This window comes from Salvia splendens, chromosome 11 (assembly GCF_004379255.2).
Source record: "Salvia splendens isolate huo1 chromosome 11, SspV2, whole genome shotgun sequence".
Taxonomy (NCBI): Eukaryota; Viridiplantae; Streptophyta; class Magnoliopsida; order Lamiales; family Lamiaceae; genus Salvia; species Salvia splendens.
This window is the reverse complement of record NC_056042.1, coordinates 28,933,967-28,949,068: the sequence shown is the minus strand read 5'-3', so window position 1 is coordinate 28,949,068 and position 15,102 is coordinate 28,933,967. Positions and strand designations below refer to the sequence as shown.

Genomic DNA, 15,102 nt, shown 5'->3' with positions numbered 1-15,102 from the left:
TATAATTGTATAGTGAAAATTATCGAAAAGAATAATGGTTTATACTGTATATTGAAGTGATAAAAGAGCTTTGAGGAGTTGCATTTTTCAGGCCAACATCCTTTTGCAAGTGTAATCAAAGACGACCTGGAAAAGGCTCCTGGAATCGGGTTCCTCGGACTGCTTGAGCAGACGAGCCACTCTGGTGAATCCATCATGTTGCTTCTTCACCACAGCTTCTTCGGTGATCTCTTCCTTCAGTTCCGGCAATGGCAACTTATTCTGTCGTGTTAGTGCCCATTGCATCGCCCAGATCGTTAGAGGTCGCATGTAACCAAGAGATCTGTACCGCCCTTCAAAGTCCCAACCCCCGGGCGTCTGGAATGCATATCTATCAAAAGAATAAACTGTTAGATCGATACTTACTCAGGATAGATAGTGTTCAATGTAGTTACTTTATAGGTCGGATGTAGTTCTCAAAATAAAAAGGTTTTACAGAAGCGCACATGCACACAAATGCACACATAAATAGATATCTTAGTTTCTTGGTCAAGGACAACTCAACGTATCCTTTACCCTCATCTGCCCAGGCTACTTCATGGACACCCACTGCAGTTTTGAATGCTGTTTCTACCATATTTTCGTGGATCATGCCTGCCGCAACAGCATATGTAATCCCACTCCATATTTCTCTCGACTGCAATGTACACATATCAGCTTCTCCATTTGGAAGCATCCCGTTTGCTGCCCCTACCTGCCCATTTTTCACCTTCAATACATTGAAGTTGTATACTGTCTCAAGAGCTTTTTTTGCCTTTATTTCATCAACAATGGGTAAAAGACCACACGCTCGAGCATACCTATAAAACGTGTAAAAAAATGTGATGGAAATGAAAAAGATTACAACAGATTCTGTTTCTACAGGTGAATCACAAAATATGAGGAAACCTTTAAACAAAATTAACATACCATTGTCCAGCCAATTGATCAGCCTGGATGGATGAGCTTGTACTGCTGCCGCTGTTATCATAAATAAAATAAGATCCGTTCCACAACTTTTCATACACCTTCTTTGCTTTCTCAAACCGAAACCAATAGTAGTCTTCAGAACCCTTGTCCCCAACCACGTGTGCAATTGCTGAAGCAGCCTGCAAAGCTGCAACCCATAGGCCACCACAGTATGCACTCACACCAGTTACAGACCATGTATCGTATGTTTGATCTGGAAACCCTTCATTTTCTATCATGCCATCTCCGTCCTTGTCAAACTGTTCCATGTAAGCCAGTGCAACATAGACTGATGGCCACACTGCTCGAGCAAACTCTTTATTGCCTGTGGCAACCACATCTCGGTAAACTTGGAGGACAAACTTCGGATTCAAGTCTTTCCACCTATCTGTATTGTGAAGGTTGTAAAAGTTTAATTCAATCCATGGATCTCTCATTCCAATATCATGAGGAACAGCACCAAGAACTTTTCTCTGGACACATGTTCCGTCCTGTAAAAGTATCATCCTACTAGGATCATGCATCATCACTGCGGCAGCAAAGTCTCTTTGTATGCTGAGTTCAAGTTTGGGAAACAACATGGTTAATGCAAATGAAACATAAAAGTGGACATCATATGTATTACACATGTGATATTCAATCCCCTTCAAGGTAGAGGAACTGGCCACATTTTCCTCTCCTTTCTGGAGCAAGTTTGTTCCGAGAGCAGAACTCATTGATGCAGAAGTATGAACATCCTGAAGCATTGATGTCATTCTTTCAAGGATGTCTATTGCTGTGTCATTTCCCTCAGTGGTATTGACTGTACGACTACTATTTGAGCCTAATCTGTCAAGTGAAAACTTTCTTTCACCAACAGTACGTATACTATGTATTGGTGGAGTTCCATCTGAAGAGGAGAAAGAAAGAGAAAATATCAAGACTTAAAGTCTATCACCCTCACAACACATACTCCATTACCCAATCACCTGTCCAAATTGTTCCCCCTGAGTTAAGATAGTACAGTTCATTGAAAAGTGTGGGCGGGTACCTGCAATAGACCATTGAAAAAAATGCCACCTTTCAAACTGTACTAACAAGTAGGAGTATCAATCAATGAAACAATAAGACCTACCATTCAGGAAGTCTCTTGTCTTCGAGAATAGGTCTTTGCCATGCTTCAATTTCTGACTCCCAACGAAAACGTTCTATGGTTTGTTGATGATACAATAGATAAGTGAGAAAAAGTTAGAAAATAAATATATAAACACATTAATATGATTCTTTTGACGTTTTTGCCCTTAAAAAATTTCTTAGACTGAAGGATCATAAATGAAGTTGCTGAGAGTTTACCAACAATAGCATCATGAGAAATGCTTGATGCCATGTTACCATGGGTGCCATAGAATTCAGTATAACGCCTGATAGCAAAGTTGATGTACTCAGTCAAAGTTGAAAAGCAGCATATATAAATAGGAGTATAATCAAATTAAACGAGCATTTGTTTGCATGCCTGTGATAGGTTCTTCCTGCTTGAAAGTTTATTTCTAAGCAAGCCCATGCCACAGAAAATGTAACACTTTGTACAGTTCCTGCAGGAATAGTCAAAGAAGCTGTCACGGCTGCCCCAATAAGTGAACCTGGTTCAGAAGGTGTTGATACGTGTTCGGAATTTAGGTGGTCAAACGATCCACGCTAATTAGACAGGACCAGGTTAGTCTGGAAAGAATGATGATACTGAAAACTTTGAAGCTCATAATTATTTATAATCAACAAAAATACTAATGTATCTAGTCTCTTAGCTATATCAAGGTTTTGTCCTATGGCATGCGAAGTAAATTAAGACTACTTTAAGAGATGTATTAGTCACTAAAACATGATTGACTACACCACTGTATATAAGGAAACCATTGATACTGTTTATGCATGGTTTAAAAACTGTGAAAGTTCTGCAATCCTACCTCTTTGATTTCACACCACATGTCCCTTGCTGTAATACCTTGTGAGTTTCCGGATATCACAAAACACGGGCACTCTGATATAATTTGAGAATATAAATTAGTGTTTCGCGCCAAAAATGGATTTTTGTTAGAATCATTAGAAGAAATAATAAAATGATTCTGTTGATACATTCGAGTAATTAACCGTTTCACAATCCGTAAACTGGATTTATTGTCATAACCTAGATTTTCCGATAAAATAGATCTATTCAAAGCACGATTATGAGCAAACACATAAATATACTCCTGAAATATAAGTGGATATAGGAAGTCGTGTTGTTGAGATCTCTTTAGCTGTAAAGATCTTCGGATTTTCTCCATTTGAATTTCCATTTGAATTAAAGGTAGAAGATTCGGGGGTTATCAAATGATACATAGTGCGATACAGTCAAAACAAAGTATTCTAGTAAAAAGAGATACCTCGGAGACAAGTAAACTTATCAACAGATTCTCTACCCTCTCTTTTTCCATTCATTTCATTTAATCCGTACGTGTTAATGTTATAGGATAACAAGATGGTTAGAAATCTTTTATTTTTTCGACCCAATCGCTCTTTTGATTTCGGAAAAAAACTTTCTTTATCAATATACTGCTTCTTTATACACACACATCTTCATTCCATAATAGAGAATGGGAATAATTAGGATTCATTAAAAAAATAGAATCCACTTAAGTGCTTCCCGTATCGGGCACTAATTTTTTTTAACATCTAATTAGATCGGGAAATTGTTCAAATTAAGAACAGAAGCCGGTTGCTTTTTCTTTCTAAGAATTAACTGAAGCCGCAGGGCCCCTATCCATTTATTCATTCGACCCAACTTTCTTTTGTTCTGTTCCAAGAATTCGAAGAAGGTTTTGTACCAATCGGATAAGAATTAAATATCCTCGGAACTTTCCATTGATACGACATGCTATTTTTTCCATTTATTCCCTTTCAGGGTCAGTCGTGGTCTTCCAAAGTTTACCAATGGTATGGACGAATTCGTCACTTCATCCAAATGTGTAAAAGATTCTAGCCGCACTTAAAAGCCGAGTACTCTACCATTGAGTTAGCAACCCCGAGAAAATATCGATTAAACAAAACTTCAGCTCAACAAGGGGTATATAGACATGGATACAATCCGAACCAAAAGCAATTAAATTGAATTAAAACAAAGAGAAAAGCTATTTTTCGAGCTAATCAAACCGTTGAACTAACAAATCTAAAAAAAAAAGATTTGCTAATCGATTCGAAACATAAAAATAAATTGATTAGATGAAAATACAAGAAATTATCAGATAAAAGAAAAAAATAGACAGAATTTTCAAAATTGATAAAACATCTCCTATCCCTTTTTCAATCAAAAAAGCACCCTCTTGTATCAAAAAAAGCATCATATGATTATTGTATACAAATGGACCTTTTGTCGAGCAAGCTAATTGAACATAATCAAGATAGGATTATCAAAGAATCATCAAAAGGAGCGTGCTGAACTTTTTCACAAGTAGATCAAAATTTAATGAGATTCGGAAAAGAGGCTCCAAAAAAGAATTTAATTGAAATTATTAAATAACTAAAGTTTTCACTGAAGAAGTTAGATATGGATAAAAAAACATTAAAATCATAACACAAAAAATGTATTGTAGAATAATCGATAGTTTTTTTTTAGTTCGGGTAAAATATAACAAGAAAATAATTTAAATAATATTTTTTCTTTTTGTCGTTGCTTGAATATTTTATATTCAATTGAATATAATTATAATAATAAAAGTCTTTTTTTGTTTTCAAAAAAGAGAAATCATTATTTCTCTATAATTTTTTGGAACAAAAAAAAGAGCCCGGCTAGGTACTGACCATGCCGGGTCGTGAGAATAAGAAGGACCTTTCGAACAAAATCAACACAAAGAGGTCTTGCTTCTTCTTTTTTTTTTGTTCGAGTGTTGGCGCGGTCGAGTCCATCTTTTCGATTTTAGATAAAGGAAATTCCTGATTTGTGGATCTCTCTATATAGAAATAATAGAATAGAGAAAGAAACGAGAAAAAGAAAAACTCCTTAGATTATGTGTAATGTAGTAATTCTCTTTTTCATTTGGGAGAGATGGCTGAGTGGACTAAAGCGTCGGATTGCTAATCCGTTGTACGAGTTATTCGTACCGAGGGTTCGAGTCCATCTCTTTCCGTTTCCGTTGGTTACTTTATTTATTTATATTTTATATATTAATATTCTATTTTATTATTTATTTTCAATTTTTGAAAATCTTAGTGAAACGTGTGAATAGATAAAATCCTAAGAAAATTTGAAAATGAATCAAGAAACCTTTTGTATTTTATTCTTCACGTCCAGGATTACGCCCCGGATCATTAGATAGGAATCCAAAGATAAAGAGAGAAACAAAAAATATCACTACGGTATAAACGAAGAGTTTCAGAGTAAGCATTACACAATCTCCAAGATTTTTTTTTTAGAAAAAAAAGAGAATAGATCTTCTATTTTTCTACCACATATCCTATTTTGATACCAAGGAATGAGGTTTTTTCAAGAAATGTATTGTCACAAATTCATTTTTTTTTCATTAACAAAAAAAATCTAATTTGCGCCTATAATCCAAATTTAGATATTGTGGGAGACCCTAATAGGGTTAGGGTCTTTGACTGGATGACTGGAAAAGGCTCAAAAACGAGGAAATGGGGGTAAGTCCGGTTTATGTTAACTATTCACGAATCAATGTGTGAATCGAAGGTTCATACTCTAAAATTTATCTGATTTTGTCAATTGTTAGAATTTTTTCTCGAGGAAATCATGCATTTTCTAGGATATTATTATTCCGGATCTTATCGAAAACTTACAGCAGCCTGCCAAACAAAAGCTAAGAGAAAAAAAAACAGAGGTATGACTGGCATAACATCTACGATTGGATTCAAAAAAGCATAGGCTTCGGGCAATTTGCCGAAGAAAAAACTACTCGAATAAAGGGCGAATTAATACAAATACAGATCAAACTAACGATATTAAGCATAACAGACATTTTGTTCTTGGAGATAATTGCATTTTGGTTGCATTTTTGATATCAGGAAAAAGAAAGAAAGAAAGTAAATAAGGTAGACAAAAATCCTTCTTTTTCTTTGAATCCATCCAACCAAAAATCCTCCAATTCTCAAAGGAGAATAGAAGAAACGATACTTTCATACAATATCTTAATTGAATTCTATGTAATGATCAATAAATTAAGTTGAATTCTGTATCTATATGTATCAAAATTAGAATACCGGTCTATTCTATTATTCTATAGATATATAAGATCTATATTCTATAGATATGGAATCTTTCTAGATATTTATTTGGTCTGGAGTTGACAAACAACCAATAACAATATTATTGTTTCTTAGTGTCAATTAGAAATTGAAATGGGGCGTGGCCAAGTGGTAAGGCAACGGGTTTATTAATGAAACGAAGCATTTTGCAACATGATTTGGGCCTTATTTATTTACATAGTTTTGTCAACTATATTTGCGTGACGTTATTTTATTGCATATATATTATTAAAGAAATATTTTGCGCATTTACATAGAATCAAAAATTTCCTAAAATGCTAAAGTATATATTAAGTATTTCATTTTATTTACGATCCAGAAGGTTATAACATTACTGTTAAATGGCAGTTATACTGGAATGCGAATTTAGGATATCGAACGACAATTGTTTGAATTGGCTAGCATTAACGGTTTTAATACTTGATCAAGAAACACCATGCATATTATAATTTTGAAATTATAAATCCACCCCACATAATGAACTAGAAAAAGAGGCCTAAAACCTCAAGCTTAAGAGCAACAGTGCTGGCACGGACGGCGCTGCTCGATGCATCGAGCACGTCCGTGCCAGCGAGCAGGCGACGTGGCGCGTTCTGATTGGCCAACCGCATATCCGTTGGAAAATCATTTTTTTTATGTTTTTTAAAATAAAAAATAATACCAAAAAAAATTTTTCACAATCCCAAAAATGGCCGTTTTTGGCCCGTTTTTCTGTTATTTTTTATTTCCCCCCCCCCTAAAATCATCTATAAATACACACATTCATCATCCATTTTTCACATCAAATCATCTCTCATTCATATTTTTTATACAACTTGTCTAATTGATTTTTAGGAGTTGAATTATGTATTTTATATTGATTAGGAGTTTTAATTATGTAATTTTTAAGTTTTAATGTATTTTGTAATATTATTTCGGGTATTTTTAATGTATTTTAATTTTGTGGAAATGTTTTTATTTAAATTGAATAATGGAATGGTGGGACCCTTGTGCTCGTCCTTGCGGAAGAGCATGGATGTGGGTTGTTTGTGCTATTGCCTAAGAGCAGACAGAAAAAAGTGGGTCTGGGGCCTACATCCGTGCTCATTGGCAAGAGCACAAATGTAGAGCACGAATGTGGATGCTCTAAAGCCTGAAGCTTAAGAGCAACGGTTTGATGAATCCGTTCTTCCATTTGAGACGTCAAATAATTCTTCCAATCCCAAACTTGACCCTTCCTAAAATAAGCAGCATTGGGCACAAGCCCCAACCATGGTCACTTGTATTCACCTCCAAATTCTTAAGCCTCTCCAAACTGCACCTCCACAAAAGCTCCTCCGCCTCTCCTTCCTTCGTCAACGGCCTCCCCATAAACTCAGCAATCCTTGAAACCTCCCTCTTGGGCTCCGATTTCATCTCCTCATACTTGACGCGAACAACACCTTCTCCGGCCTTTTCTTGCTCTCCAGCCAGTACTCTGCCACGTGATCCGAGAAGGGCCGAAGGGATGCACGCCCGAGCAGAAGCAATCCACAGCCTCGTCTAGCGGCAGCGGCTCTTTATGGCGCCTGAATATGGCATTGAAGAAGTGCCACATGGAGATGAGAGTGTCCTTGGGGCTCCTCGCGATGTAGACGATCTTGCAGGCGGAGTTCTTGACGGAGGCCGGAGGAGGGAGTATGGGAGGTGGGTGTGGAGGAGGCGAGGAGCCGAGGCGTCGTAGATGTCGAGTACCGCTGTGCTCGCTGTTCAGCATCTATTCGAAAATAATTTTCTACTAAATTTCTGTAATTTTTTTAAAAATTAATTTTAGGATTTATTTTTCAAATCATAGTATGAAATAACTCAATTGAATGACAAATTCAAAACATAGACACAAAATACTCTCTCCGTCCTTCAAGAATATGCAGTCTTTCCTTTTTAGTCTATCCCACAAGAATATGCATTTTCTAATTTTAGAAAGTTTTTTTCTCTTTAATGAGGTGAGATCCATTTTCCGCTAATAATACTTTATTTACTTTTTCTCTCTACTCTCTCTTACTTCACTAATTTTACATTAAAACTCGTGTCGACCCAAAGTGCATATTCTTTGGGGACGGAGGGAGTATTATTTTACACTTAAACTTAAATTCAATCAGATCATAAATTTAGTTCAAATACTACTAGCTCCTACAATTTAGTTCAAATACTACAAGCTCCCAAAATTTAGTTCAAATACTACAAGCTCACAAAATTTAGTTCAAATAGTACTAGCCACTTCTCCTAGACTCTTGAATCTTCTAGACTCTTGAATTTGCTAACCGAGGACCTTTACTAGCTCCCGAAATTCTTCTATCTCTTGATGCAATGATTGTACTCGTCGCTCGAGAAGCTCATCAACCTGCTCAGTGCTAAGGCCAGACGAGCCGGAAGATGCAAAGCCAGTGGCTGAGCTGGTAGCAAATTGAAAATACAAGCTTGTCGCTTGCCTAGCTCCAGGAACCTATTTCCTTTACAGCATCAGCCGTATTCCACGCTTTAAATAATTCATTCCACACGACCTCAGGGAAGTAGGTTGGTTTCTTGTTTTTCTTTCTCATTTTGATGATATAATCACCATACCTAGTTTTTGCATTTTGTTTTAAATGCCTCTAACGTGAGATTTTGATCATAATTTTCGACGTTAGCATGTTTCTACACAAATAATAAAAGAAAAGGAGTGTTGAAACAACATATCAAATAAAAATAAAAAAGAAAAGAAGTGTGTTCTAATGACAGTCAAGGTAAAATCTAAAGACTATCCAATCATGATGATAAATAAAGATGCATATTACCTTGAATTCCAGCCAATAAACTCCAATGTGGAGCTGCTTAAGACTTTTTTCAAAGAAGGCGTCTGGGAGAACAATCTTATGAAAAACGTCAAGACAGATATTAGCTACATCTTTGGAAGGGTAGAGCCTGCATATCAATCAATGTATAGTTAGTAAATTATAAAAATTCTATTAACATAATCATCCACTTACATTCCATCCCTTAGATGTATGATTTTTCTTCCGAGGAGATCAGGTTGATCAGGAGCTATTGGTGAATGTACTCCAACTGTTTCTTCGTCCCCTTCTTCTGGTGACACTTCTACGTCAAAAAGTGTGAAGATATTCTCTAGCTCAGGAGGAACCTCCTCTAGTTCCTCAAGCCTCCTCTAGGCATTTAACTATAAGTTCAAACATAAACATAAGTTATGCACATTAGAGCTGAGCAAATGATGTTATATTTTTTCTTACATGGGATGGGGGTGAATAATACCATTGAACTACAACAATAAAGTAGTTGGACAAATATTACTTGAACATAGAGAATATTTGAAGACCTCGTTCCTCACTGAACATGATATGTATGTACAAAAATCAAGTAAAACAGATACCACTGCCTCGAAATGGTAAGAAAATGAAGTAAAAGAAATTGAGCTATCTAGTAAACAATAGATTAGTGTATAATACTATTTGTTACCTATTTAGGCTAATCTTGAATATTAACTGCTTCGTGAACTTGATTCAATATCGTCACAATCTTCTTTGCTGTGGCAAGAACAATGATATAGAAGTAGCAAAGATCTCATAGACAAAATCTAAAGATCACAATTTGAACCATATAACATCCACACATAAGTAAAAATCACAATGATTTATATAATTCAGCAAGAGCATCAAGATTGACAGTTTTAATCAAAGCAATGGAGATCATTAATCAAAGAACAAACAGAAAATTGATAATTTTAATTAAAGCAATGTGTTGAAGGAATATACCGGTGAAGAGAGACCAATAACGATGGAGATCAGCAACATGGGGCAGTAGTGCTCGCCAGAATCCACAGTAATGGCAATGCATGCAGTACGTAGCTGTCGTTGTGGGGGGAAAGCAAACAAGTGAGACTGTGAGCTAGACTTCCAGAAATTTGATCACACATTGAATATTTCAAATACAACACGTCCTGCTAATCATATATAGCACATTGTAAGGTGCATTAGTAAAACAAGAATACACACATTTTTTATCACCACTTGGTTTAATGCGTCTAGATTTCACAAATCCGAGAGATACCAACGTGTTTTGAAGCCTGAAACAAGTAAGGTGATTGGAACAGCAATGCACAACTATCAAGAAGTGGCCTAAGCTTCGAAGTATCAATAAATCAATAGTCATACTTCCATCCCGGCATAAGTTAGACAGATCATATTTTGTCTTATAATGACAATTCTACCATATTTGCAACAATCTTCATAACTCTGCTTTCACTTGTATAATCTACAACAAAATGTATGAATTCCAGACTGTGATAACAAGAGAAAAATATATGTGCCTTCAACATTCTCAATAGAGAAATGTATGAGTTCTTAATTACATCTGGATTTGGAGCCATAATACTCAACCAACAATTGCCTAAAGCAACAATGCAGCAAAATCAGTATACTGTCTACACCCACATCTACTTAAAGCAAGCAGGAGTAACCAAAGTTGAGAAATAAAGTGCTTCGTTGTGTATGAAGCCCTAAATTATTGAGGCAGTAAATGAATCAGAGCTCATAAACTCTTAGTTTACCTCAACAACAATAACCCTATTATTCTTCACTTGTCAAGAATTGATTATAGTTGAAAACAGTTAATTATTAAAACGACAATACAGAGAAAATAAGGCATATGTGTAATTTACACCACCAATGGTAAGCAAAGCACACAAACTTATACCACATGGGTTACTATCTCGCCGATGGTATCTACCCAAGGTGGTCGACTTTTGTGAAGACGATCAGCAACCCGCAAGACCCGAGAAGGGTTCTTTTTGCGCAGCGTCAAGAGTCCGCGCGGAAAGACGTCGAAAGAGCCTTTGGGGTCCTTTAAGCCCGATTCAACATTGTGAAGGCCCCGGCTCGGCTGTGGCACTTGAACAATATCACCGACATCATGTACACGTGTATTATCTTACACAACATGATTATAGCCAACGAAGGACCGAGGGCGGCTAGCTTCTACGACGAGGATGGAGCCGGAAGCTCAAGCGCGAGGTCTCCCCCAAGCCGAGGTGTGCATACGACGGTGGGTGAGAGGATCGAAACAAGCATGCGCGCGATACCCGAGCCCACGTTGAGCTACAAGAAGACCTAATCAAACACATGTGAGCGAAATTCGGCAACGCGTAGTGATTTTTTAAAATTTTAGGAATTTAATTATGATTTTTAATTTTTTTTAGGATTTTAATTATGTAATTTTTAATTTTAGGATTTTAATTATGTCTTTTTTTATATTATTTCAGTTTTTAATGAATTTTAATATTATGGAAATGTTTTTATTTAAATTGAATTGTGATCGTCCTTGCGGAAGAGCACAGCTGTGGGTGTTGTGCTCTTGCCTAAGAGCAAACAGAAAAAGTGGGGCCGGGCCCACAACCGTGCTCGCTGGCAAGAGCACGGTTGTTGTTGCTCTAACTTGCTCAAAGTAGTTCTCGCAAAATTATTTTCAGCCACCTAATTTGCATTTTGCTTGCTTTTGTGCTCGAAATTCTTCCAAATTTTGCAAGCACAACATGTGCTTGAAATTTTGTGCTTACATTCAAGCGTTTTTTTTTTTTTTGTAGTGAAGTACTACGGAATAACAAAGTCAAGCATTTTCATCTCATAAGGAACTCCATATTGTCAATGCATCAAAAGTAAAAAATTTGCTGTTATATCTCAATCACTATTGGATGCCCATTTTTTATAAATAGAAATGTTCAAAACTCACACAGAGAATTTCTCTAATACTAATCCAACAAAGTCATTATAGAAGTACAATATATTAGTACAAATCACACACATTGAAATTTGAATGACTCGGAATTCCCAATTGATTATGAGTTGAATGAAAAAGGTGTTTGATTCTCTAGAAAAAGATGCCTAACGCCTCAAGCTTTAGGCCGACGGTTTGATGAATCCGTTCTTCCATTTGAGACGTCAAATAATTCTTGTAATCTCCAACTTGACCCTTCCTAAAAAATGCAGCATTGGGCATGGGCCCCACATCATGTCCAGTCGAATTCACCTCCAAATTCTTAAGCCTCTCCAAACTGCACCTCCACAAAAGCTCCTCCGCCTCTCCTTCCTTCGTCAACGGCCTCCCCATAAACTCAGCAATCCTTGAAACCTCCCTCTTTGGGTCCGATTTCATCTCCTCATACTTGAGGAACAACACCTTCTCCGGCCATCTCCTGCTCTCCAGCCAGTACTCTGCCGCGTGATCTGAGAAGGGGCCGAAGGGATGCACGCCGGAGCAGAAGCCATCCACAGCCTCGTCAAGCGACACCGGCTCTTGACCGCCCATAACCACTATGGCATTATAGAAGTGCCACATGGAGATGAGGGTGTCCTTGGGGTTTCTCGCGATGTAGACGATCTTGCAGGCGGAGTTCTTGACGGAGCCCGGGAGGATGGAGTATGGGAGGTGGGTGTGGAGGAGGCGAGGCCCCGAGGCATCGTAGATGTCGAACTTGGTGTTGGCGGACGACAAGGCCTCGAACTCGAGGGTGGGGACGAGGTTATGAGGGTTGTCTTTGGTTAGGGGATCGCCGCTTTCGCCTTTTTTGAGGATGGAATGGGCGAGCGCCTTGAGCCACGTGGTGCCGGTCTTGAGCATCGACGCCAGAATGACGTCGTCGTCGCGGGCGTTGAAGTTGGAGCGGAAGGTCGTGGCCGGGTCGACTGCTGTGCTGATCAGCCAGAAACCATCCAACTGGGTCAGGGAGTCGGGTATGCCCCAGTAACTCGCTTTTGGGAGGATATCGTTGGACATTTTCAATGCTTTCAAGTCTCAAATAAAATTCATTTTTATAGCACAAGCGGATCAATATATAGCTTCGTAGTAACATGACACACGGGTTAATATTTTTAATTAGATAATTTGCTTAGTTAGCCACGCATAATATATGCATCTCCTATTGGCTCTTGCATATGTTAAAAGTGGCAAACCACTAAGTTTCGATCTTCTCTGACATGTTTATATGAAATGAAAGATCGCCTCGTCCTTAATATGTATTAAGAATTGCATGATTTGACTTTCTATCTATAACTCCAGTACATGTATTTCATCATGATTGGACATTCCAACTAATCATGATTGGACATTCCAACTATCATTCCCTTTTTCCAAAAAAATAGTCTCATTTATGGCATGAATTTTAATGAAAAATTGTTAACTAAGTGAAAGATAGAGAGCAAGAGTGAGTAAAGTATAAAAGATTATAAACTTTCATTTTTTAGAAATGAGACTATTTTTTTGAACATTTAAAAGTATTTTTTTTGGAATACGGGAGCATTAATTAAGACTTCGAATTGCATGATTTGACACTCCATCTTTTACTAATCGAATTGCATAACGTGTGCTCCATCTCGAATGCATTTTGCTTACTTATTTTTCGTCTACAATCTTTTAAAAAATACACACCTGATTATCCCTGGACCCTGATCAGTGGCGAAGGCATGAGGGGCCCATAGCTTCCTCAAGAATTTGAAAAATGTATATACGTATTCATTACATACTAGCATAATTGTTAAATGCCGAGGCTGATATAGTGTTTTCTTTACCGGAGTGAGGTGAGATTTCAATTCCAATCATCATATATAAATTTTGTTTTTGCTACCGACATTTTACTTGATTTTTCATACAGCAGCCAATATATACATTTTATGTGAGTTCGATTCTCGGATAGAGCATATGTATTTTTCTTGTTTAACTTTTACATCATTTTTCATCTTACTATAATTTTTATTTTACATTGATTTTTTGTAGAACAGGTACATTAAATTTTACATAAATTTTTTATCTCATAGTTTCCTTTGATATCTTAATACGTATAATGAGTACATACATATGTCAGGTAGTATAATAGTGTTCTAATTATTTTAGTGAAAATGAAATTGTCAATTCAAGTTAAGATTTATTATGAAATTATGGAAGAAAGTCGATAATATATACTCCCTCCTTCCCATTAAAAATAAAACGTTTTCCTTTTTTGACTGTCTCATTAAAAATGAAACGTTTTCTAAAATGAAAACAACTATATCTCTACTTTTCCATATCTCTCTTCATTAACTCACAAAACAACACTACATAAAATCTCGTGACGATTCCCAAATATTTCATTTTAAGTGGGATGGAGGGAGTATGTGTTTGTGACATAGACTGATATTATATACTTATAACATTGATATGTGTGTATGACTCAATTTATTTTAACACAAGTAATACCCGCAAGTGTACGGGGCTAGTGCAGCAATTAGTAAGCAAGAGTATCGTATCCTACAGAGACAAATTTGTATGAACTTAAGTACCCGAACAAATGTTAACTACTATCTAGACAATTGGGAAAAGTTTGATTTGTTCTTACACTAATGAAAGCATATACCCCCTCCGTCCACGAAAAATATAGCACATTTGTCATTTTTTATTGTCCACAAAAATAGAGCACATTTAAAAAGGAAAGTTTTCAAAAACTTCTCTCTTACTGTTTTCCCTCTCTCGTACTAATAATATGGACCCCACATTTCACTAACACTACTTCTCTCTTACTTTTTTCCCTTCTCTCTTACTTTACCAATTCACCCGTGCCTTCACAATGTGTCCTATTTTTCGTGGACGGAGGGAGTAATAAGCAAGTAAACAAATAGGAACAAGTAAACAAGATGCGGAAAGATAATATAGAGAAAATTATAGAACTCAAGGATCCGATGCACAATTTCAAGCTCTTATCCAATCTATTTGCCTTACCTTTTTGCGTCTCTAGAGTTATTAAGTCGATCACAATTATAGATTAAACCCCTTCCCGATGAGAGAAACCTGTAGATTAGGCATTATGAT

At 36.7% G+C, this 15,102-nt stretch overlaps 2 protein-coding genes and 1 pseudogene across 2 annotated transcripts; all 3 read right to left on the bottom strand.

The window, feature by feature from the left end:
- Positions 1 to 87: 87 nt before the first annotated feature.
- On the bottom strand, positions 88 to 3,098 carry LOC121754741 (non-lysosomal glucosylceramidase-like). The gene is made up of 8 exons (XM_042150052.1): positions 2,928 to 3,098; positions 2,480 to 2,661; positions 2,320 to 2,387; positions 2,102 to 2,174; positions 1,956 to 2,017; positions 949 to 1,876; positions 540 to 839; positions 88 to 370 (listed from the first exon to the last, which is right to left on the bottom strand). The coding sequence occupies exons 1-8, from the start codon at positions 3,096 to 3,098 to the stop codon at positions 88 to 90; spliced, it is 2,067 nt and encodes a 688-aa protein (XP_042005986.1).
- Positions 3,099 to 5,789: 2,691 nt separating this feature from the next.
- Positions 5,790 to 10,427, bottom strand: LOC121754740 (annotated as a pseudogene).
- A 1,539-nt stretch (positions 10,428 to 11,966) lies between these two features.
- LOC121755131 (cytosolic sulfotransferase 5-like) lies at positions 11,967 to 13,140 on the bottom strand. Its single transcript, XM_042150415.1, has one exon. It carries the CDS (start codon positions 13,036 to 13,038, stop codon positions 12,133 to 12,135), a length of 906 nt encoding a protein of 301 aa, XP_042006349.1. The 5' UTR covers positions 13,039 to 13,140; the 3' UTR covers positions 11,967 to 12,132.
- Positions 13,141 to 15,102: the final 1,962 nt, after the last annotated feature.

Coding starts and splice junctions, on each gene's coding strand:
- LOC121754741 (XM_042150052.1), bottom strand. CDS start 3,098: ATGTATCAACAGAATCATTTTATTATTTCTTCTAATGATTCTAACAAA. Junction 2,662..2,927: donor TGTGGTGTGAAATCAAAGAG/GTAGGATTGCAG, acceptor CTGTCTAATTAG/CGTGGATCGTTTGACCACCT. Junction 840..948: donor GATCAATTGGCTGGACAATG/GTATGTTAATTT, acceptor CACGTTTTATAG/GTATGCTCGAGCGTGTGGTC.
- LOC121755131 (XM_042150415.1), bottom strand. CDS start 13,038: ATGTCCAACGATATCCTCCCAAAAGCGAGTTACTGGGGCATACCCGAC.